The following is a 22,889-nucleotide window of genomic DNA, read 5'->3' on the forward strand; positions in this document are numbered from 1 at the left end:
ACAATAGAAAACAATGTAACCTTAGAAGTTCTTCAGTAATGATTCTTCCCGTATTAGAAGCAACTATGCTTTGGATTTGGAATTGTAATTTTTAAAGTAAAGTTATTTGGGGATTAATTAATTTAATGTAATTGCAAGCGTGAACTAAGTTTTTTATTTTCACCTGAACTTTCTTTCTTGGTCTGAATATCCAGCGGACATCCCCATCTCTAGAAACATCTGACTCTGTCCTAGGTGTGCAGGTAGAACAAAATGGTTAAAGGATTCAGACTCGTCTACAGTGACTTTAAGTTCTGGTCTGGGGGATCCCATGGGAGACCAGATGTATTTCCCAGGAGGTATTTTCAGGCTTCCTAATATTCCCCTGAGAGGCTGATCTAAATTGAGATTCATGATTATTCCCAGCAGGAATGTAGTCACTTGTGCTGTTCTCTAACCTGACCCCCTCTACCCACATGGCATTCTGAACTCATCCTATTCAGACCTGCATCCCTCTGAGTAGAAAACACCCATAGCGATGTCAGGATGTGTACCAGGACATTTGCCCAAGAATCCTCAGCCTCTGCCACAGGACGCCCCAGACTCAGATCATATAATCTGAGATACTAGCTCTGGAGGGGAACTTTAAGATAAGCTTGCTCCACCGCTCATTGTATCAGTGAGGAAACTGTCAAGAGAAGGGAAGTGACTAAGGTGACACAGAGTGTAGGTAACATGCTGGGATAAGAACTTGGGTTTCATGACTCTGAATTCAGTGTTCATTTCCCTGTCATGCTGACTTAAAGATTGGTATCAGCCTTCTTCCATTATCTAAGTGAACCCTTAATTTCATCTTGATTTGTGTCTAATTAAAATTTAATAAAATATTTTATCAAATTTTCAAGATAATTTACATTCCGACTCATTACATTCAAGCCTCAGTCTGCTTACACTATTTCATATGGTGGCAAATTGGGAAATTTCTTGTGTAACTGAAAATATACTGGCAACAGGGTTCACACAACTTTCACATATCAAGAATAGAGGACTGTGTTTGTCCCAGTCATTACAGGGATGATTTTTGTAAAGGACTGCACACATAGATTAAGCTAGGTATCAGTTACCATTGTTTTCCCTTCCAAATTATAAAATCAGGTGATGTCTGTAAATGCTTTCATTATAAATATTAGAGAACATGCTGCTTAAAACAGAGTAGGGGAAACTATAGGAGGGAGGGGTCTGGAGTGCTGATTTTGTCCTTGAATGTTGACAGTTCCATGTTGTGGTGAGGTTAATGTTGTTTTGCTGTTGGCAGATGGTCCAATTATTGGAATTCTCTCTACCAGAAATAAACTGCATTTTTTTTCTATGAACAGGTACCCTCCCACTGTAATACTACCAGTGTCATTGTGGAATAGCTGTTATTGTTCAAAGGATGAGTATGTCCTCTTTTGTTTGAGGCAAGAAGACAACTAATTAATTCAGTTATGCAACCTGCAGAATAGGTGTCTGAATCAGATTGACACAATTTTATTTATTTTGTTATAAATCAAAATAAATTCAGCAAATGGGTCTATTGTGATAGAGGTGACAGGTTATGGAAAAAATATAATGGTGATACAATGGCAGGGACTTTAGTTCAGATTACTCAATAGGAGAAAACTTATGTAAGCCTGTACATTTTTAACTCTAAAAGTTCTGTGTACAGCTCAATTACTAAAATATTTCTCTTTTTCCTCAGAATGCTCCTTTTAGCATTCCATAGATAGGAGTTACTCCTTAGAAATATGTACTGTGGTCTTTATCAGTGGTTCTATATTTGATAATATTATCTATTAGGAGGTTATATATATATATATATATATATATACAAGTTCTGGAAAAAGAAAGGTGATTATGTTAATTATGATATAAGCAGTTGGATTCATGAGAAGCAGTCACAGATCATAGTCTTCTGGTTATTGTCTTATAATGAACAAGAAATTATGTTTTATGTGGTATGCCTGGTAAACATCAAAGCTCCTTACTTACTCTCTGCTTTGTGGCCACACACAATATCTCCAGCATGGGTGGCACACATGAATCCAATGCCCTTGACTGCAACTTGAGAGCATTTTAGCCAAGTGCAAACCCACTATTAATGGAAAAGTAAATCAAAGTAGATGCGGCATTGACATTTGTCTATGAAGAACAGCATAATATTGAAAAATTCTAGGATAAAATATTGATCTAAAAATAATTTTGAGGATGAAATATTGCCACTATAAACATACTATAGAAAATTATATTTGTATTGCAGATATATTTATACATATAATTTAAAATCCAAGGTTTAACTGTACATTTTCCTAGTTTAAGGAGTTATTTTGAAATAAAATTATCTACTCTAGAGAAAGTTTGGCATGGATCTATAGAATTTAATGAAAACAGCGAGTGCAACACTTGCACAGATTGTAATAGTTTACGAATGGGAACAACCTATCTTCTCCAACATAGGGCAGTGGGGCAAATAGCCTGATTTATTCACAGGATGTCATGTTAAACAGCGCTCAGAATAAATGAGGTAGATATACAAGTGTCAATGGGACTAAATGTCAGAAACACAACTTTTAAGTTAAAAAAAAGTTGCAAGAAGCACAATATGATACCATTTATATAAAATTTAAAACCTCAAAAACAGTTCTATACATTCTAAAAATGGATACACGTGTAACAAAAGTACAAAGCATGCATAAAATTACACATACCAACAAGCAGTAATTGTTCACTTATTTACTTTTTTTTTTTTTTTTTTTTTTTTTGCGGTACGCGGGCCTCTCACTGTTGTGGCCTCTCCCGTTGCGGAGCACAGACTCCGGACGCGCAGGCCCAGTGGCCATGGCTCACGGGCCCAGCCGCTCCGCGGCATGTGGGATCTTCCTGGACCGGGGCACGAACCCGAGTCACCTGCATCGGCAGGCGGACTCTCAACCACTGCGCCACCAGGGAAGCCCCACTCATTTACTTTTTAAAAAACAAGTGCTGGCTAACACATATATATGGAATCTAAAAAAAAAAAAAAAAAAAAAAAAAAAGTTCTGACGAACGTAGTTGGGGCAGGACAGGAATAAAGACGCAGACATAGAGAATGGACTTAAGGACATGGAGAGGGGGAAGGGTAATCTGGGAAGAAGTGAGAAAGTGACATGGACATATATACACTACCAAATGTAAAACAGATAGCTAAGTGGAAAGCAGCCACATAGCCCAGGGAGATCAGCTTGGTGCTCTGTGACCACCTAGAGGGGTGGGTTAGGGAGGGTGGGAGGGAGACGCAAGAGGGAGGAGATATGGGGATGTATGTATATGTATAACTGATTCACTTTGTTAAAAAAGAGAAACTAACACACCATTGTAAAGCAATTATACTCCAATAAAGATGTTAAAAAATATAAAATAAAGATGATATGAAGTTCCAAAAAAAAAGTGCTCTTCAGTTGATATTGGCCAACTGTAACATGGTATATCTGGGTAGGTAGTTAACGATTTTCTTTTCAGCACCTATCTGTTTGCTGAAATTCAAACTTATATTAAAATATGGCTGTGTGAGATGAGAGAACTCTAATATTCCATGTTTGTGATTAGTTTGTAAACTTTTTTTAAAACGTTTGAATCTTTTCCTACATTCACATTCTTGGTCTACACAGTTAATTTGAAATGAGGTACTGAATACCAGGTATAGAGTGAGCAGCTACCCAAAGCTAGTGGTCAATCAATGATGGTGCTATAGCTTAGGATTCCTTGTGGGGATGAAGTTGCTATAGGAAAGCATTTTCATTTATTGAGAATGAGAGGGCTGGTGGGATTGGACACTGAGGTTTAGAAAAGACATAGTAGAAAATGGAAAAAAAAAGAGCAGATTATGGGCTGCCAGAAAGTAATGCTGAACAATACTGGGGGAAGGGGCAGTTTGGCTTGAAAATATACATTTGAAATGGAATCAATTAGCATAATATTATTTCCCAGAAGGGTTTAGCCTCAGATCCCCATTTCACTAGGCCATCATAAAACAAAATTACAGGATTACATGTCTTTCTCTTTCGAAGGCAAATTAGCAAGATGGTTAAGACTTAGACCTTCTGGGTTCAAATCCATGTGTTCAGATCTATTCTTATATATTCAGGCAAAATGGTAATGAATTTGATGAACAATTTGATTTAGTGATGAATGGAAAGTCTGATGAGGAAGATTTGGAAAATACAACTTTGGTCTTCCCTTGTTAACTCATAGGCCTTTGAGGACTTGATGAAATGTTGGAAACTGGCCTGAGACTGAAGTCTTCTGTCACACTTTTTTCCTAAAATCCCCACCTATCCCAGACTGCGAAGGGTGTGGCACTGGGCTTTAAATACCACCTGTGCCTTTATACTCCTCCCTCCTGTTGCCAGTTCCCCTTTATGTGGTTGCCTCAAGAAACTGTTCATTTTGGTAATAATTCCATCACTCAAAGTGCTTTTGAAAGTTCTATTTTGAAATCATGTCAAATCACTTGGGCTCTTTGGCTTCAGTTTCTTCATCTGCAATGTGAAAATATTAATGCTTACTCTGACTCCTAAAGTTGTCATAAAAATCAAATGAAAAATATTTTATGAATTGTTAAGTGCTATGTAGATGTTACCAATTAACACACTATTTCAGAAATTACACCTTTGCTTTATGGCCGCTCTTCACTTTTTAGTAAAGAATACCTCATACATAAACGTCTCCAAGTGACTTTTGCTGTAACCTAAAATAAAATGTTACTTCAAAGTATAAAGATATTACAAAGGACATCAAGAGTTTCATGTATGGCATGGCTCTTTTTCATCTCCTGTAAAGATGAAACTTTTTGTGTTGAAATCATGAGGGCATTTTATGAAAGAAAAATAAAATTTCATTTCTGTTTTCCGTCTTCTGCAGGAAGTCACCAAAGCAGTACAGCCTCTCTTACTGGGAAGAATCATTGCTTCCTATGATCCAGATAACAAGGTAGAACGCGCCATTGCGATTTACCTAGGCATAGGCTTATGCCTTCTCTTTATCGTGAGGATGCTGCTCCTTCACCCAGCCATTTTTGGCCTCCATCGCATTGGAATGCAGATGAGAATAGCTATGTTTAGTTTGATTTATAAGAAGGTAATACTTTCTTGCACAGTCTCCATGCTACGTGTTAGTGGCATCATGTTTTAAATGCCATGCTGATACAAATAAGGGCTAAATGCTGAAATCAGTTTTGTATACCTGTGAAATAAATGGCAGCAATAATGAATATTTCTAATTTTCGCTGATAATTCACTTCAACTAATAATTATTGAGTGCCTTCTATAAACTGCCTATATTTTAGATTTCTTTTTCTTTCACTAGTCATATACCAGTTTTTGGAATCCATGGCTTCCCATTGAAATGATTCTTACTATCTGCATAAAAGTCATTGACAAAATATCATCTTATGGTAAAATGCCATGTATCTTTATGTTCAATAACAAGAAATTGTTAACAATAGCCCAAGCAATAGAAATTTCTACCTTAACTAGTTGTGACACAGTGGTGGTATCCACTGCCTTATTTTCTTTTTTCTTTTTATTTTTTTGCGCTACACGGGCCTCTCACTGCTGCGGCCTCTCCCGTTGCGGAGCACAGGTTCCGGACACGCAGGCCCAGCGGCCATGGCTCACGGGCCCAGCCGCTCCGCGGCATGTGGGATCTTCCTGGACCGGGGCACGAACCCGTGTCCCCTGCATCGGCAGGCGGACTCTCAACCACTGCGCCACCAGGGAAGCCCCCACTGCCTTATTTTGAGTTAGATTTTTGTCATCCTAAGTTATGCAAGTTAAAAATTTTTAGAATAGCACATGCATGGCAACCATAAGAACCTTCTCTGCTTTTCTGTATGCATTGTCCAGTTAAGAGCCCAAGTTGCTGAAGCGTGCTTTGGATGAATTCAGATTAAGACTTCCTTATCTTACAAACACAATTTAAGGTCATCTCAGTGACATGTGCTTTCACCAGCCTGATTCATGTGTGGCCCTTTGATCTACCAAGTGATTATAGAAACCTGTTTGGTTGAATCATTTGGGTATTGCTTTACCCTTCTCTTTTTTCTTTCCCCAATGTAAAAACTTTATATACTTGGCTTATAAGGGACATGGACCTGAAATTCCCTCTAGCAAATAACCCATAACACTTCCATAATATACATGCAAGATCGGTGGTGTTGTAAAACCTTGATAGCCATACTTTATTGTTCAAAAAAGCCGTTTGTGGAGGCACAAGGGAAAAACCGACTCTGCAGTTTAATCAAATCACCTGAACCACAGTCTCATTAGTTCACAAGTACCAGGAAAGCATGGGTGATAAATCAATAAAAATTTTATCTTGATCTAGAAATTATATGTAAGTGAAGAAATTATTAGGTATTATTTGGAGGGTAGAATTTACACAGAATGCATATCAAAGGAAGTTGAATCCAGTTTAAAAATACTTATAAAAATGATTTTATCATAATGATAACTAATAGCTAAGGATGTACATGACAAGCTTCTAAGTGATTTTTAGGTATATCATTTCATTTGACCAAAACTCCATATGGTAGAAACTATTATACCTATTTTATGGATAAAGTATTTTGAGAAGCTAAGACCTAAAAGGTATAAAACATTGTGCAAGAACTGCTTCAAAATTTCTAAAATGGGTAAGTCACAATCCTTGAAGTGGAGGGTTTTCCAACTATTAGAGAACATAAAATAAGTACTGAAATAATATAACAAGTCAAATTGTGTTACATAGGCAGAGAGAAACATGGAGTGCTCTGGGCTAAGGGGAGGGGAGATCAAAGAAGGAGCAGGTTAGTTTGTGAATAAGTTCATATATAATGTTTAGCACAAATACAGCGATATATGTACTTTCAGACCCAGAATGCATTAATGAAAAGTTAGAAGTTGTGTCTGTCCTTTTTCAACATTGATTATCTGTGTTCTTACACATTTTCTTTACCCCTCTAGCCACACCTATTGACCTGCATTAACATCATCACCAAAGAATACAATTTCATCTCCATGTGGCTGTGGTTTGGTCCCTAAAATAAACTGGTACCGTATCTGACCAGTTTCATCCATGTGGCAGGCAGCCACTAATTCTTCCCACATTGTTCCAGATTTTGTAATAGAGCATAGTTTTCTTTGTTCCAAAATCTGTAACCATGATACATTCAAATTACATTTTAAATAATGAATCTAAATACAAACTAGATTGAGCTTTGCCTGTGAATTTCAAGAAGATAAAGTTAACTAGAGTGAACAGATATTCACTGTTTATTGTGCACATAAACTCCATATTAAGCCATGTGGAACCCATGTTAAGCCTAGTCTCAAGTTACCTGAGACTGAGTATGTTACCAAGTCATGTGTCATCCAGCTCAATGGATTCCCCCCAGCCCCTGCCCCATATTGCTCTAATTGCATTTTGGAATTAACTGCTTTATTCCTTATTCATCTGTGCTTATCTAAATGCTATTCATTATTACACACCCATCTTAAAATTCAACCTCAATAAAATATTTGCAGATTTATATAACCAGATATGGGAACTTTTTCTTAATCACCCTATTTTATTCTATCTACTCCCTTTAACTAAGTTATCATATTTAGTTATGTATGTACTAGGTTATCTTGAGGCAAGAATTATGTTTAAGAAATCTTAACAATAATCCCTGAAGCCTTGAATATAGTGATTTGTGTCTACTAAGTGCTCAATACATATGTGAGGGATTCAGTTGAAGCAAATATTAGATAGGTACTTTTCAGTCAAAGCCATCTAATGGCAAATCAATTCTTATTAAATTTTATAGGCAAAGTATGACTGTGATCTTTCATAATAATAATTTATCTACATAAAAATTCTATTCTGTATAGATGGATATATTTTTCTTTGTAAAATTTAAGAATTTTTTATTAATGTAATCTTTCACAAAATTATTAATGATTAAATTATTTGTAATATAATTTTATTGACTTTAACAGTAATTTTATTCAACACAGTTACTATAAGATTGCATGAAAATTTAAGGCCAAGATTTTATTAAAACAATTTTTTTTATTGACGTATAGTTGGTTTACAATATTGTGTTAGTTTCAAGTATACAGCAAAGTGATATAGATATATATATATTTTTTCAGTTCTTTTCCATTATAGGTTATTACAAGATATTGAATATAGTTCCCTGTAAGGCCAAGGTATTAATCTCAAATTTCACTGCCTTTGGTTCCATCTTTTATAAAAACAAACAAAAGCAAAAAAAAAAAAAACCCTCTACAGTATATAAATGAATATTTAAGTACAATGTTGTTCCCATTTTGGATTAGAAAAAAGATTTACTCCTCTCTAGATACTGTAAAATAAAATAAGAAGAGGCATGCCAGTGTAATATTTGTTGTAAAGAGAAATATTTATAAATCTGAGAAGACACTGAGTTAGATGAACATAAAATAATTTTCATTACCTTAACTTAAAAATGCGTGCATGGTTACCTAATTCCTCAGCTGTATTGTAACATTACTTATAAATATATTTGTCTATTGTTCATTGGCAACATCTAACTTCCCATTTTCCTTTTAGACTTTGAAGCTGTCAAGCCGTGTTCTAGATAAAATAAGTATTGGACAACTTGTTAGTCTCCTTTCCAACAACGTGAACAAATTTGATGAAGTATGTACCTACTGATTTAATCTTTTATGCATCTTTATTATAACTCATACAACCCCAAAGGTTTTCTGGGTCAGATAACAGTAATAAGTGGTTAAGTCATAAGCATCCCTACCTTCCCTATTTCTGAAAACTGAGAAGGCTCAGTTGTGTAGCAGAGTGCCATTTTGGGGTCTCACGGAACCACCCAAGGGCACCTCAGCTTGCTTTGTATTTATGAGGTTTTTTTAAAATTCAGTCCCTATCAGACCTTGTTTCCTTTTAATACTTTAAATCAGTTATTTACTTTGGCTGAGTATGATACTCTGAGCAATTCTTGTTCAGTGCTGTCTTCTGTCACAATGAAATTCAAGGTCCTTGAGGACAGATTGTTTTATTTACCTTTGTATTTCTAGTATTTCACATGGTGTCAAACCCTTAGCAGGTGCTAAATAAATTACTGTTGAATTGAGCATGCATGTATTCTGAATATATTGTCAGGTGATAGGGTTGTACAGTTGTGTAGATTGAACTTCTGAAGAGTCTTTTGTTCTCTCATGTTCTGTGTCATGGCTCTTGCTTTATCCACACAGAAGTAAGTTATTTAAAATAAATTCTTCAATCACCATGCAATTCCACTGGAAAAAGATCACAGTGACTTGAAGTTCGTTTGGGGGGAAATCCTATGCATAGAATGTTTAAGCACATTGCTACGTGTTCCATGTAGTGAATACCTAGATTTTAGTGTGTTCAGAACCATGAAGTGTTTGATTGTATGAGCTCACTGTGCTTGATTTCTTTCTTCTTTGATTGTTTTTTCCTTTGTTTTGGGCATGGAGGAAAAAATGTCAGTGGTTTTCACTGTGATTTTATTTTTCAGGGACTTGCACTGGCACATTTCGTGTGGATTGCTCCTTTGCAAGTGACGCTGCTGATGGGGCTGCTCTGGGAGTTGTTACAGGCCTGCGCCTTCTGTGGACTTGCTTTTCTCATAGTCCTTGCCCTTTTTCAAGCCGGATTAGGGAAAATGCTGATGAAGTACAGGTAGCGCTCTTATGTACATAGTTTGAAAGTGTTTTAAATTAGGTTTTCCGAAAGCCCACTCTAATAAAACCAGAACTTCTCTATGCACTGAACCGTGATCTCCTTGCTAGGTGTCACAAAAAAAGGAATTATTTTCATGACATAAATAATACTTTCTATATCAAGGGGACATTTTTTTGCTTGTTAGTCTATAGAATTTCTTTATAAATATGTTACCATCCAGTTCACTTTTTGCACATCAGAGATTTAGGTACAATGGGTAAAACATTTATGTGAATGGGAGGGAATACATATATTTTGGGGAGAGTTTATAGGCTTTTTCTACCCTGGTTCATGAATCATCACACCACAGCCTTAGTTGCTTTTTATTACAGAATGAATCGGTGACACCAGTCACTGCTTATGAAAGAGGACTTCTAGTGTGCCAGCTAGAGTATGATAGAAAGTGTACAAATTTTGGAGTCAAATAGCTCTTAGTTTGAATCCCAGATTTCATGCTTACTAGTTACATGACCTGTGTCAAGCTGCTTCAGCCACTGTGTTTCTGGGTTTTTTTGTCTTTAAAATGGAGGTAATCACCTCTGTTAGGTTGTCAGAAGGATTAGGCATAATGTATGACATGCATCTAATACAGTGTCTGGCACATGGGAGGCATTTACTAAATGACAGATACTATTTTTGTTACTATATATTTGATAATAAAATAAACATCCTTTTAATAAAAGAAATGTGGCTTTTCTTAAAAGCTTGGGCAGTTCTTAGTGGACATTTTGACTTGTTTTTACTAAGTATTTGATTGGTGGATGGATTATTTACAGAGATCAGAGAGCTGGAAAGATTAATGAAAGACTGGTGATCACGTCAGAAATGATTGAAAATATCCAGTCGGTTAAGGCCTACTGCTGGGAAGAAGCAATGGAAAAAATAATTGAAAACCTGAGACAGTAAGTCATTCTGATAATTTCAGTATCAATTGAATTAGCCAATTAAGGTTTAACATATTAAAAATGAGTATGTCTTGGGCTTCCCTGGTGGCGCAGTGGTTGAGGGTCCGCCTGCCGATGCAGGGACACGAGTTGGTGCCCCGGTCCGGGAAGATCCCACATGCCGCAGAGCGGCTGGGCCCATGAGCCATGGCCGCTGAGCCTGCGCTTCCAGAGCCTGTGCTCTGCAACGGGCAAGGCCACGACAGTGAGAGGCCCGCGTACCGCAAAAAATAAATAAATAAATAAAATAAATAAATAAAAATGAGTATGTCAGAGTGGACTTCAGCTCATATTTGAAATTTCTGACAACCAAACAGTTGTATTAAGTTATATCAATATTCATGTGTTAGTGGCTTAATGTCATTTTCATGGGGCTATCGTTTTACATAGGTGATTAAGTATGCTATTTTGCACTACAAGGGTATGTATCCCTTATGAAAGAATTGTCTGTATGTGCTTATAGCTGCTTAATATACTTATTGACTAAAATAATGGTCATGATTCTAGAGACTGATTGAAACCTTAAATGGAACTGCTAGAGTAATAAGGATATGATTCTGAACCAAATAAATGATTCTCTAGTATTATAGCTTCCTTAATTTATATGTTATGGCTCATGAAAAACAAACAAAACACAAACCCTTCTGTTTGTTTAAAATATGTTTGTTCTTCCTTAACTTAAGAGTAATACAGGGTAATATCTATACATTGTGTTTCTATAAACCCTCCACTTGAGAAATCAGTTCAAGTAATGAAAGCCGCCACCTGAAGTAGAATCAGTACTTGGCAACCGTCTACATATCTGGTCTTGTTTTACCTCAGATAACCTTTCTCTCACTGATTAGTAAAGATTATAGCCAGGAAAAAAGTACAGCACAGACTGAGAGATACTGTTACTGAGAAAATTTTGGACAAAATATAGACTAGGGCATATCTATAGCTGTGACCATTTTTCTTCAGTCAAGTTCCATGTTCTACAAATTGCAATCCAAAAAAAAAGGCTCTCTGAGATTCAGTGGGCATAGATCTTCTGTTAAAGGGCAAATAATTTCAAGATGGATTAGCTCATGAGAATTTCTTGGGGAAAAAAGGTCCTAAAGGGAAGAGTCGCATTTTGGATGCTGTGAATATGGGTTATTCAGGATATCAGGCTGCTGATTCCAGTAGACAGTGGTAACTGAGCTGCAGGTGTGTGATTGGAACAACAAAAGAAATGCTGAAATGTTAAGTCCTTTGCGGTGTAAATAGAAAGAGTAAAAGCATATTTATTGCCCAAACATAATTGGTCACCTGTTTTTATTATGCCTTTCAAGACAAATCCAGGAAAGAAATTATATTTTCTTTCCAGAAACATCCTTAAAGATCTTGTTTAGTTGGTTGAAGGTTTTTCTCATTAACAAGTGAGTTTTCCATCACACTTGCCCCTGGGTCACTCTTAAATGCCTATAGGCACAGGCATAACCAGAATGATGAGGAGATTATCAGAGAATTTGGTTTTCTCAAGCTTCAGGGTAAACTCCTGGTCAGATCATTCTAGGTGCTGACTTTTCTTGACTTTGGGTTTCTTTTCCCCTCTTCCTCAAAAGATGAAATCCATCCTTCCTATTCTGTATTTTTGTTTAACCAATTCTAATAGCAAATGTTTGGTTTTAACTTGTATAATCCGGTTCCTTAATCTGGCATGAAATTGTTACCTGAAAAGGCTGCAAAGTACTGACGTAAATATGGGAAAGCAAGAATTGCTTCTACTCAAAAGAGCAAATAGAATGTTCTGGAAGAGATTGGCAGGATGCACTGCAAAGGGATGACCTCAGCCTGGGCCACTGCTGCACTGGGCAAAAGGCTGTGTAACACTCCCTGAAAATCTACTTCTTTATTGCTCTCTGGTAATAAAGTCACTTTCAATTTTTTTTTATAAGATAAAATATTTTTATGACTCATATAGTGTTAGTGATTTTATTATGGTGAGTACTGCTTTCTAGGTGATTCTTATATATGTTCTTTTTTTTTTTTTTTTAAGAAACTCCAAGTCTTTTATTTCACTCAGGAGCAATTATTTATTTTTATTTGTAAATGTCCATATCAGGGTATACAATTAAGCATTCTAATGATGTATTCTAATTAACAAGACTAAAGTCATAGGGAGATTGACTCAAGATGGCAGAGTAGAAGGACATGCTCTCATTCCCTTTTTTTTAATTTAATTTTATTTATTTTTTTATACAGCAGGTTCTTATTAGTCATCCATTTTATACACATCAGTGTATACATGTCAATCCCAATCTCCCAATTAATCATACTCCCACACCCACCTCCACCCCCATGGCTTTCCCCCCTTGGTGTCCATACGTTTGTTTTCTACATCTGTGCCTCAACTTTTGCCCTGCAAACCGGTTCATCTGTACCATTTTTCTACATTCCACATATATGCGTTCATATACGATATTTGTTTTTCTCTTTCTGACTTACTTCACCCTGTATGACAATATCTAGATCCATCCACGTCTCAACAAATGACCCAATTTCGTTCCTTTTTATTGCTGAGTAATATTCCATTGTATATATGTACCACTTCTTCTTTATCCATTCGTGTGTCGATGGGCATTTAGGTTGCTTCCATGACCTGGCTATTGTAAATAGTGCTGCAATGAACATTGGGGTGCATGTGTCTTTTTGAATTATGGCTTTCTCTGGGTATATGCCCCGGAGTGGGATTGCTGGGTCATATGGTAATTCTATTTTTAGATTTTTAAGGAACTGGCATACTGTTCTCCATAGTGGCTGTATCAATTTACATTCCCACCAACAGTGCAAGAGGGTTCCCTTTTCTCCACACCCTCTCCAGCATTTGTTGTTTGTAGATATTCTGATGATGCCCATTCTTACTGGTGTGAGGTGATACCTCATTGTGGTTTTGATTTGCATTTCTCTAATGATTAGTGATGGTGAGCAGTTTTTCATGTGCTTCTTGGCCATCTGTATGTCTTCTTTGGAGAAATGTCTATCTAGGTCTTCTGCCCATTTTTGGATTGGGTTGTTTTTTTTTTAATATTGAGCTGTATGAGCTGTTTATATATTTTGGAGATTAATCCTTTGTCCATTGATTTGTTTGCAAATATATTCTCCCATTCTGAGGGTTGTCTTTTCGTCTTGTTTATGGTTTCCTTTGCTGTGCAAAAGCATCTAAGTTTCATTAGTTCCCATTTATTTATTTTTGTTTTTATTTCCATTACCCTAGGAGGTGGATCAAAAAAGATCTTGCTGTGATTTATGCCAAAGAGTGTTCTTCCTATGTTTTCCTCTAAGAGTTTTATAGTGTTCCGTCTTACATTTAGGTCTCGATTCCATTTTGAGTTTATTTTTGTGTATGGTGTTAGAGAGTGTTCTAATTTCATTCCTTTACATGTAGCTTTCCAATTTCCCAGCACTACTTATTGAAGAGACTGTCTTTTCTCCATTATATATCCTTGCCTCCTTTGTCATAGATTAGTTGACCATACGTGCGTGGGTTTATCTCCGGGCTTTCTATCCTGTTCCATTGATCTATGTTTCTGTTTTTGTGCCAGTACCATATTGTCTTGATTACTGTAGCTTTATAGTATAGTCTGAAGTCAGGGAGTCTGATTCCTCCAGCTCTATTTTTTTCCCTCAAGACTGCTTTGGCTATTCGGGGTCTTTTGTGTCTCCATACAAATTTTAAGAGTTTTTGTTCTAGTTCCGTAAAAAGTGCCATTGGTAATTTGATAGGGATTGCATTTAATCTGTAGATTGCTTTGGATAGTATAGTCATTTTCACAACGTTGATTCTTCCAACCCAATAACATGGTTATCTCCCCATCTGTTGGTATCATCTTTAATTTCTTTCATCAGTGTCTTATAGTTTTCTGCATACAGGTCTTTTGTCTCCCTAGGTAGCTTTATTCCTAGGTATTTTATTCTTTTTGTTGCAGTGGTAAATAGGAGTGTTTTCTTAATTTCTCTTTCAGGTTTTTCATCATTAATGTATAGGAATGCAAGAGATTTCTGTGCATTAATTTTGTATCCTGCATCTTTACCAAATTCATTGTTTAGCTCTAGTAGTTTTCTGGTGGCATCTTTAGGATTCTCTATGTATAATATCATGTCATCTGCAAAGAGTGACAGTTTTACTTCTTCTTTTCCAATTTGGATTCCTTTTATTTCTTTTTATTCTCTGATTGCAGTGGCTAGGACTTCCAAAACTATGTTGAATAATAGTGGTGAGAGTGGACAACCTTGTCTTGTTCCTGATCTTAGAGGAAATGCTTTCAGTTTTTCACCATTGAGAATGATATTTGCTGTGGGTTTGTCATATATGGCCTTTATTATGATGAGGTAGGTTCCGTCTATGCCCATTTCCTGGAGAATTATCATAAATGGGTGTTGAATTTTGTCAAAAGCTTTTTCTGCATCTATTGAGATGATCATATGGTTTTTATTCTTCAGTTTGTTAATATGGTGTACCACATTGATTGGTTTGCTATACTGAAGAATCCTTGCATTCCTGGGAAAAATCCCGCTTGATCATGGTGTATGATCCTTTTAATGTGTTGTTGGATTCTGTTTGCTAGTACTTTGTTGAGGAGTTTTGCATCTATATTCATCAGTGATATTGGTCTGTAATTTTCTTTTCTTGTAGTATCTTTGTCTGGTTTTGGAATCAGGGTGATGGTGGCCTCATAGAATGAGTTTGGGAGTGTTCCTTCCTCCATAATTTTTTGAAAGGGTTTCAGAAGGATGGGTGTTAGCTCTTTTCTAAATGTTTGATACAATTCACCTGTGAAGGCATCCGGTCCTGGACTTTTGTTGGAAGATTTTTAGTCACAGTTTCAATTTCATTAGTTGTGATTGGTCTGTTCATATTTTCTATTTCTTCCTGGTTCAGTCTTGGAAAGTTATACCTTTCTAAGAATTTGTCCATTTCTTCCAGGTTGTCCATTTTATTGGCATAGAGTTGCTTGTAGTAGTCTCTTAGGATGCTTTGTATATCTGTGGTGTCTGTTGTAACGTCTCCTTTTCATTTCTAATTTTTTTGATTTGAGTCCTCTCCCTCTTTTTCTTGATGAGTCTGGCTAATGGTTTGCCAATTTTGTTTATCTTCTCCAAGAACCAGCTTTTAGTTTTACTGATCTTTGCTATTGTTTTCTTTGTTTCTATTTCATTTATTTCTGCTCTGATTTTTATGATTTCCTTCCTTCTGCTAATCTTGGGTTTTGTTTGTTCTTCTTTCTCTAGTTCCTTTAGGTGTAAGGTTAGATTGTTTATTTGAGATTTTTCTTGTTTCTTGAGGTAGGCTTGTATAGCTATAAACTTCCCTCTTAGAACTGCTTTTGCTGCATCCCATAGGTTTTGGATCATTGTGTTTTCATTGTCCTTTGTCTCTAGGGATTTTCTGATTTCCTCTATGATTTCTTCAGTGATCTCTTGCTTATTAAGTAATGTATTGTTTAGCCTCCATGTGTTTATGTTTTTTTCATTTATTTTCCCTGTCATTCATTTCTAATCTCATAATGTTCTGGTCAGAAAAGATGCTTGATATGATTTCAATTTTCTTAAATTTACTGAGGCTTGATTTGTGACTCAGGATGTGATCTATCCTGGAGAATGTTCCATGCGCACCTGAGAAGAAAGTGTAATCTGCTGTTTTTGGATGGAATGTCCTGTAAATATCAATTACATCTATCTGTTCTATTGTGTCATTTAAAGCTTCTGTTTCCTTATTTATTTTCATTTTGGATGATCTTTCCATTGGTGTAAGTGAGGTATTAAAGTCCCCCATTATTATTGTGTTATTGTTGACTTCCTCTTTTATAGCTGTTAGTAGTTGCATTATGTATTGAGGTGCTCCTATATTGGGTGCATAAATATTTACAATTGTTATATCTTCTTCTTGGCGTGATCCCTTGATCATTATGTAGTGTCCTTCCTTGTCTCTTGTAACATTCTTTATTTTGAAGTCTATGTTATCTGATGTGAGGATTGCTACTGCAGCTTTCTTTTGATTTCCATTTGCATGGTATATCTTTTTCCATCCCCTCACTGTCAGTCTGTATGTGTCCCTAGGTCTGAAGTGGGTCTCTTGTAGACAGCATATATATGGGTCTTCTTTTTGTATCCATTCAGTGAGCCTGTGTCTTTTGGTTGGAGCATTTAATCCATTCACGTTTAAGGTAGTTATCGATATGTATGTTCCTATGACCATTTTCTTAATTGTTTTGATTTTTTTTTTGTAGGTCCTTTTCTTCTCCTGTGTTTCCCACTTAGAGTAGTCCTTTAGCATTTGTTGTAGAGCTGGTTTGGTGGTGCTGAATTTTCTTAGATTTTGCTTGTCTGTAAAGCTTTTGATGTCTCCATCGAATCTGAATGAGATCCTTGCTGGGTAGAGTAATCTTCGCTGTAGGTTCTTCCCTTTCATCACTTAAAGTATATCATGCCAGTCCCTTCTGGCTTGTAGAGTTTCTGCTGAGAAATCAGCTGTTAACCTTATGGGAGTTCCCTTGTATATTATTTGTTATTTTTCCCTTGCTGCTTTCAATAATTTTTCTTTGTCTTTAATTTTTGCCAATTTGATTACTATGTGTCTCAGCGTGTTTCTCCTTCGGTTTATGCTGTATGGGACTCTCTGGGCTTTCTGGACTTGGGTGGCTATTTCCTTTCCCATGTTAGGGAATTTTTCGACTATAATCTCTTCAAATATTTTCTCTGGTTCTTTCTCTCTCTCTTCTCCTTCTCGGACCCCTATAATGCGAATGTGTTGTGTTTAATGTTGTCCCAGAGGTGTCTTAGGCTGTCTTCATTTCTTTTCATTCTTTTTTCTTTATTCTGTTCCGCAGCAGTGAATTCCACCATTCTGTCTTCCAGGTCACTTCTCCGTTCTTCTGCCTCAGTTATTCTGCTATTGATTCCTTCTAGTGTAGTTTTCATTTCAGTTATTGTATTGTTCATCTCTGTTTGTTTGTTCTTTAATTCTTCTAGGTCCTTGTGAAACATTTCTTGCATCTTCTCGATCTTTGCCTCCATTCTTTTTCCGAGGCCCTGGATCATCTTCACTATCATTATTCTGAATTCTTTTTCTGGAAGGTTGCCTGTCTCCACTTCATTTAGTTTTTTTTCTGCAGTTTTACCTTGTTCCTTCATCTGGTACATAGCCCTCTGCCTTTTCATGTTTTGTATCTTTCTATGAATGTAGTTTTTGTTCCACAGGCTGCAGGATTGTAGTTCTTGCTTCTGCTTTCTGCCCTCTCAGTAAAAGTTTTAAATATCACAAAATTGATTTGATTGTCAGCAGCAGATTGCTTGCTGAGTTTCAGTTTCTGCTAGTGTTGTTGGGTCTCCCGCAGAGGTGGGGGGGGTGGCTGTGTCTCACCATGAGGACAAGGACACTAGTAGCAGAAGTTTTGGGAAGTACTCCTTCTCTTGTAGATGTTTCTGATTCCATTATTCTTATAGTACCACTTCTTTCATTTTCCTCAACTGTTTATAATACACAACAATTTTGACAAATTTATTAACATTTTTTAAACAGTATTTTCTAGCATTAAAAACATATAAGCCTAGCCAATAGTGTTCTTCTTTCTGTTGTAGATTAGCAACACACACGTAGATTCTAAGTGCAAGGCCCTGTGCTGTGCTGTCATTTATCTTGGCAGCAACTCCACAGGGGAGATATTATGTTTCTCTGCTGTAGATGTGAATTCTATAGGATCAGAGGAAAGAGAAACTTGCTTAAGATGGCACAGCTCTAACCAGGAGAGCTGAGAGTCACACCCCAGTGAGATTCCCAAATCATAATCTGCCTTCAATACCAAATAATTAAAATAGGTAGGCTAGACCGCATTAGACTGGGAGTCACAATGTAGACTGGGAACATTGAACTTCGTTTTCTTCATCAGAGGGCTCCGGATTACATTTTTTTCAGACTTAAAAAAAAAAAGATTTCCTCTGAATTCTACAACTTGAGAATGAGAACTTTTCTGAGTTGTACAAGCATGTGGAACTAAATGCCGGGCGCAGCTATTGCTACTTCCCACCAGCACTCTCTACTTGTCTGTTTTATCTTTGCTCTTTCCCTTGCAAGAGCTGAATAGGAGGATCACAAGTGACTCTAGTTTTGATGGTCCTGGAAGAGTAGGACGGAGGTTGAAGGCAGCATTGTCTTCTCTTCTCACCAGCCTCTGCACTCCCTGTTTTCTGCTTATTGGTGCATTTAAACCTCTTCTGCGTGTGTTAAAAAAATTGTTCACATTTGTAGTTCAGACTAAAGGATCAGAAGTATGATTGCAAATAATTATACTGAAAGGAGAGAGACAGGGAGGATACAGCATCTACTCACTTATAATTTTTCAAAAATTACCTGTAACAGAATCACATGGCTTCTTTTTAAAAAATTATTTATTTATTTATTTATTTACTTTTGGCTGTGTCGGACCTTTGTTGCTGAGTGTGGGCTTTTCTCTGGTTGTGGCGAGCAGGGGCTACTACTCTCTTGCAGTGTGCAGGCTTCTCATTGCGGTGGCTTCTTTTGTTGAGCATGGGCTCTAGGCACATGGGCTTCAGTAGTTGTGGCACATGGGCTCAGTAGTTGTGGCTTGCGGGCTCTAGAGCGCAGGCTCAGTAGTTGTGGTGCACAGGCTTAGTTGCCCCATGGCATGTGGGATCTTCCCAGATCAGGGTTCGAACCCGTGTCCCCTGCATTGGCAGGTGGATTCTTAACTACTGCGCCATCAGGGAGGCCCCATTTGCAGATTCTGGAGGCCTACTGCAGACTCAGTCAGTTTCTCTGAGTGGTGGACCTGAAACTCTGCATTTTAACAGGTTTCTCAGGTGATTTTTACTCATGCTAAGGCTTGAGAACCACTCCTCTATGGCTTATATGTTATTTTCAAGGTTCCCCAAAGTCAAGCTAGAACTTCTAAAATGTTAACAATCCATTAGGGAATCCCAGAATTGTCTTTTTCCTTTATAAGTCATTATTCTCATATCCACACTTAATTACTTAAAACACCAACCAACCAACCAACAAACAAAAAATTATCAGTGTCATTAATCTTAAAAATTAATAAAGAAGTGAATAAAGATATAAAAATAATATAATAATTATAGTAATAATTATTAAGATTATTGTAATTTTAAAATAATATTTATAGGTATTATATGCAAGACACTGGTACATTCATTATGATCCATCTCCCTTTCAGATAAGGTAACTGAGGCCCAGAGAGGTTATATAACTTGCACAAGGTCACACAGCTCATGCAGGGTAGAACAAGGATCAGAACACAGAGAGAAAGATTTGAGAGTCTATGTTCAGATTTTTAATTCCAAGATGCCTGATATTTGAAAAGTAAATAAGCATTCCAAATCTTATTTATTTTTTTATAGAACAGAACTGAAACTGACCCGGAAGGCAGCCTATGTGAGATACCTCAATAGCTCAGCCTTCTTCTTCTCAGGGTTCTTTGTAGTGTTTTTATCTGTGTTTCCTTATGCACTGCTTAATGGAATCGGCCTTCGAAAAATATTCACAACCATCTCATTCTGCATCGTTCTGCGCATGGCAGTCACTCGGCAGTTCCCCTGGGCTGTACAAACTTGGTATGATTCTCTTGGAGCAATAAACAAAATACAGGTAATGTACCAAAATGGGGCATCATACACAATGAATTTAGAACAGTTTAGAACTTTTCTCATGAGCAAACTCTCTGGAGAAGTATTCTTGGCCTTGGGCCAGTTTGATGCACAGTATTTCCTCTCTTGAGTCTGTATGTGCTCTAATGAGCCCTTGTAATGAAAGACTAGTGAAATAAAATGAAGGCCTGTGAAATTCTCTTAAGTCAGAGAAGTTGAAGAAATTATCGTTTCTGTATTCTGGAGATTTTTATTCAAGTAATCAATCGGTAAAGCAGTTCTAATGAACTTGGCAAATGTGCAAAACGATGGTGGCAGATTCATCCGGAAGTTATAAGTTTTTCCAGCTAACACTAGGAATGTTCGCCTTAAACTTTTCCAAGTGTTTTTCTGGACTGCATGATGGATGACAGTGGCATTTTGTGACACATTAATTACCTTAAAATATCAGCAAGGTGATGTAGCTGGTAATTTTGAAGAGAGGTTCTAAAGTCCTCAGGTAATGAGACTCAATTAATGCAAAGCTAACAGAATCAGCACCATAACCTTGGGTGTGGTTTTAATTTTTATAATTAATATACAGTTCAAAATGTTTTATTATACTTGTTTGATATCCATTTAAATATTTAACCCAGAAACTAAATCATTGTGACATAAATGTTAAAAATGAGGGTGAAGGGTGAGCCACTTTCAGGTAGTTCTGCCATTATTTAGCCTAGGCCAGAGTTTGCAAATGGTGGCCCATGGACTTAATTTTGGCCCTTGACCTGTTTTATTTGACCTTTACATTCAAAAACCAAACAAAACAAAACAACCTAAAACAATGCATTTGTATTAGTTGGCAGCATTTAAAAATTGTGTGCTGTCACATATACAACAAATCATGTCTTCAGCCTCTTTTGAAAATTTGAAGTATACCGTAAACTGGGTCCTCTTCCCTCACAAGCTGTGGCAGCTCCCCACTCAGAGAGGGTCTGCCCTCTCCAGTTCATCACAGTCTCTACTTAGCCACCTTCCTTAGTTTTATCATCTTGAAAATATGTGAGTTTGAGATCTGCCATTTAGACCAATTGGTGAATGTAGCTCAGAACCATGGCAGCTCTTGGACTAGTCTTATTTCTTCTGTTAGTCCATCACAGCCATGTGAGAGGTGGTGGGGAGACAGAGAAAGAGAAGAGAGAAACAGACATAGAGACCCAAAGAGAATGCATCAGGGAAACAGATTCACTAAACAGGAATACAGACAGAGAAACAGATCTTAAAAACAAAACTGGGAGAAAAAGAGGGAAACCGAAATAGAGATAGTGAGTGAATTGAAGAGGCGAGAAGGGAAAAAGTTAGCAAGGACAAGACTTTTAAAACTACCTCCTATGAAGAAGACTTCAGGATGTATAAACCTAATTCTTCCTCATGCTCCCACCATCTCTAGGAGCACTGTGATTCTGAGTCGCTAATAGAGCCCTTCTTTTAGAATCAAGGTTTGATGCCCTAAAATCAGTTATATCAGATCTTCACACCTTTACTTAACCCAGAGAAGTGATGCTAATGATGCCTCTAATAAGGAGGGTGCTATAAAGATGAAGATGATAGTTTTCTCTCTCTCAATGTTGAGTGGAGGCAATTGGTGGGTAATTCAGGTGTGCTTTATAAATTCATCACTAAGGTTAACATGTAATAGTACAAGGATGAATCAGTGGTATGTTAAAAATCTAATGTATAAAAACAGTTTTATAAAATATTACATTTCAAAATGATTAATTCTAGTACTTGGCAAATTAACTTTAGAACACTTATAAAATTATTTTATTAAGAAACAATTTCTAATGTAATTCATAAAATCCAAGTACAGAATGCATCACTATTAGAGTGTAAAATAGATGTAATAATGTATTAATGGTATCCTGGTTCTGCAATACGTTTTTGCTCTCTTTTGCAAACAGGATTTCTTACAAAAGCAAGAATATAAGACACTGGAATATAACTTAACAACTACAGAAGTAGTGATGGAGAATGTAACAGCCTTCTGGGAGGAGGTCAGATATTTTTTGTTTTTGTTTGTTCTAAATATTTAAGCTTTGCTTGTTTGTGGTTCTGGTTTTCATCCGAATGGGCAATAAAGTTAGCATGATGATAGAACTTATTTTATAGATTAAGAGGTAGAGGCCCAGGAATATTAAATACGATAGGCAAGCCTCGTTATTTTTCTCTAAGTCATGTAATTTGCTTCACATAACAAATTAGGAAGTAATACAAAGCTTATAGGTTTTGGAGCCAGATAGAACAGGGTTTGAATCCTGGTTCTGCCATTTACTATCTGTGTAATCTAGACCAAGTTACTGAACTTTGTGGAGCCTCCTGTTCTTCATCTATAAAATGGGAATATTAATATATACCTTGCAAGTTTGTTGTGAGGATTGACTGAGATAACTTATGGAAAGTATTCAGCATAGTACCATGCACATGATAGTTCCTCACTAAATGCTACCCTCTCTGATCTCAAGTTCCAATCCAATGCAATTTACATACACCAGTCACCAT

The 22,889-nt window shown here is 36.7% G+C and overlaps 1 protein-coding gene across 1 annotated transcript in view; it reads left to right on the top strand.

Annotated features, from left to right (window-relative positions):
- Positions 1-22,889, top strand: part of CFTR (CF transmembrane conductance regulator) — a 367,232-nt gene that overhangs the window by 217,477 nt on the left and 126,866 nt on the right. The window contains exons 6-11 of the mRNA XM_067746815.1: positions 4,918-5,133; positions 8,611-8,700; positions 9,557-9,720; positions 10,539-10,664; positions 20,106-20,352; positions 22,292-22,384. Coding sequence (XP_067602916.1) covers positions 4,918-5,133; positions 8,611-8,700; positions 9,557-9,720; positions 10,539-10,664; positions 20,106-20,352; positions 22,292-22,384 — 936 coding nt within the window. The remainder of the gene's footprint in view (positions 1-4,917; positions 5,134-8,610; positions 8,701-9,556; positions 9,721-10,538; positions 10,665-20,105; positions 20,353-22,291; positions 22,385-22,889) is intronic.

The sequence above is a fragment of the Pseudorca crassidens genome, chromosome 8 (genome assembly GCF_039906515.1).
Source record: "Pseudorca crassidens isolate mPseCra1 chromosome 8, mPseCra1.hap1, whole genome shotgun sequence".
NCBI lineage: Eukaryota > Metazoa > Chordata > Mammalia > Artiodactyla > Delphinidae > Pseudorca > Pseudorca crassidens.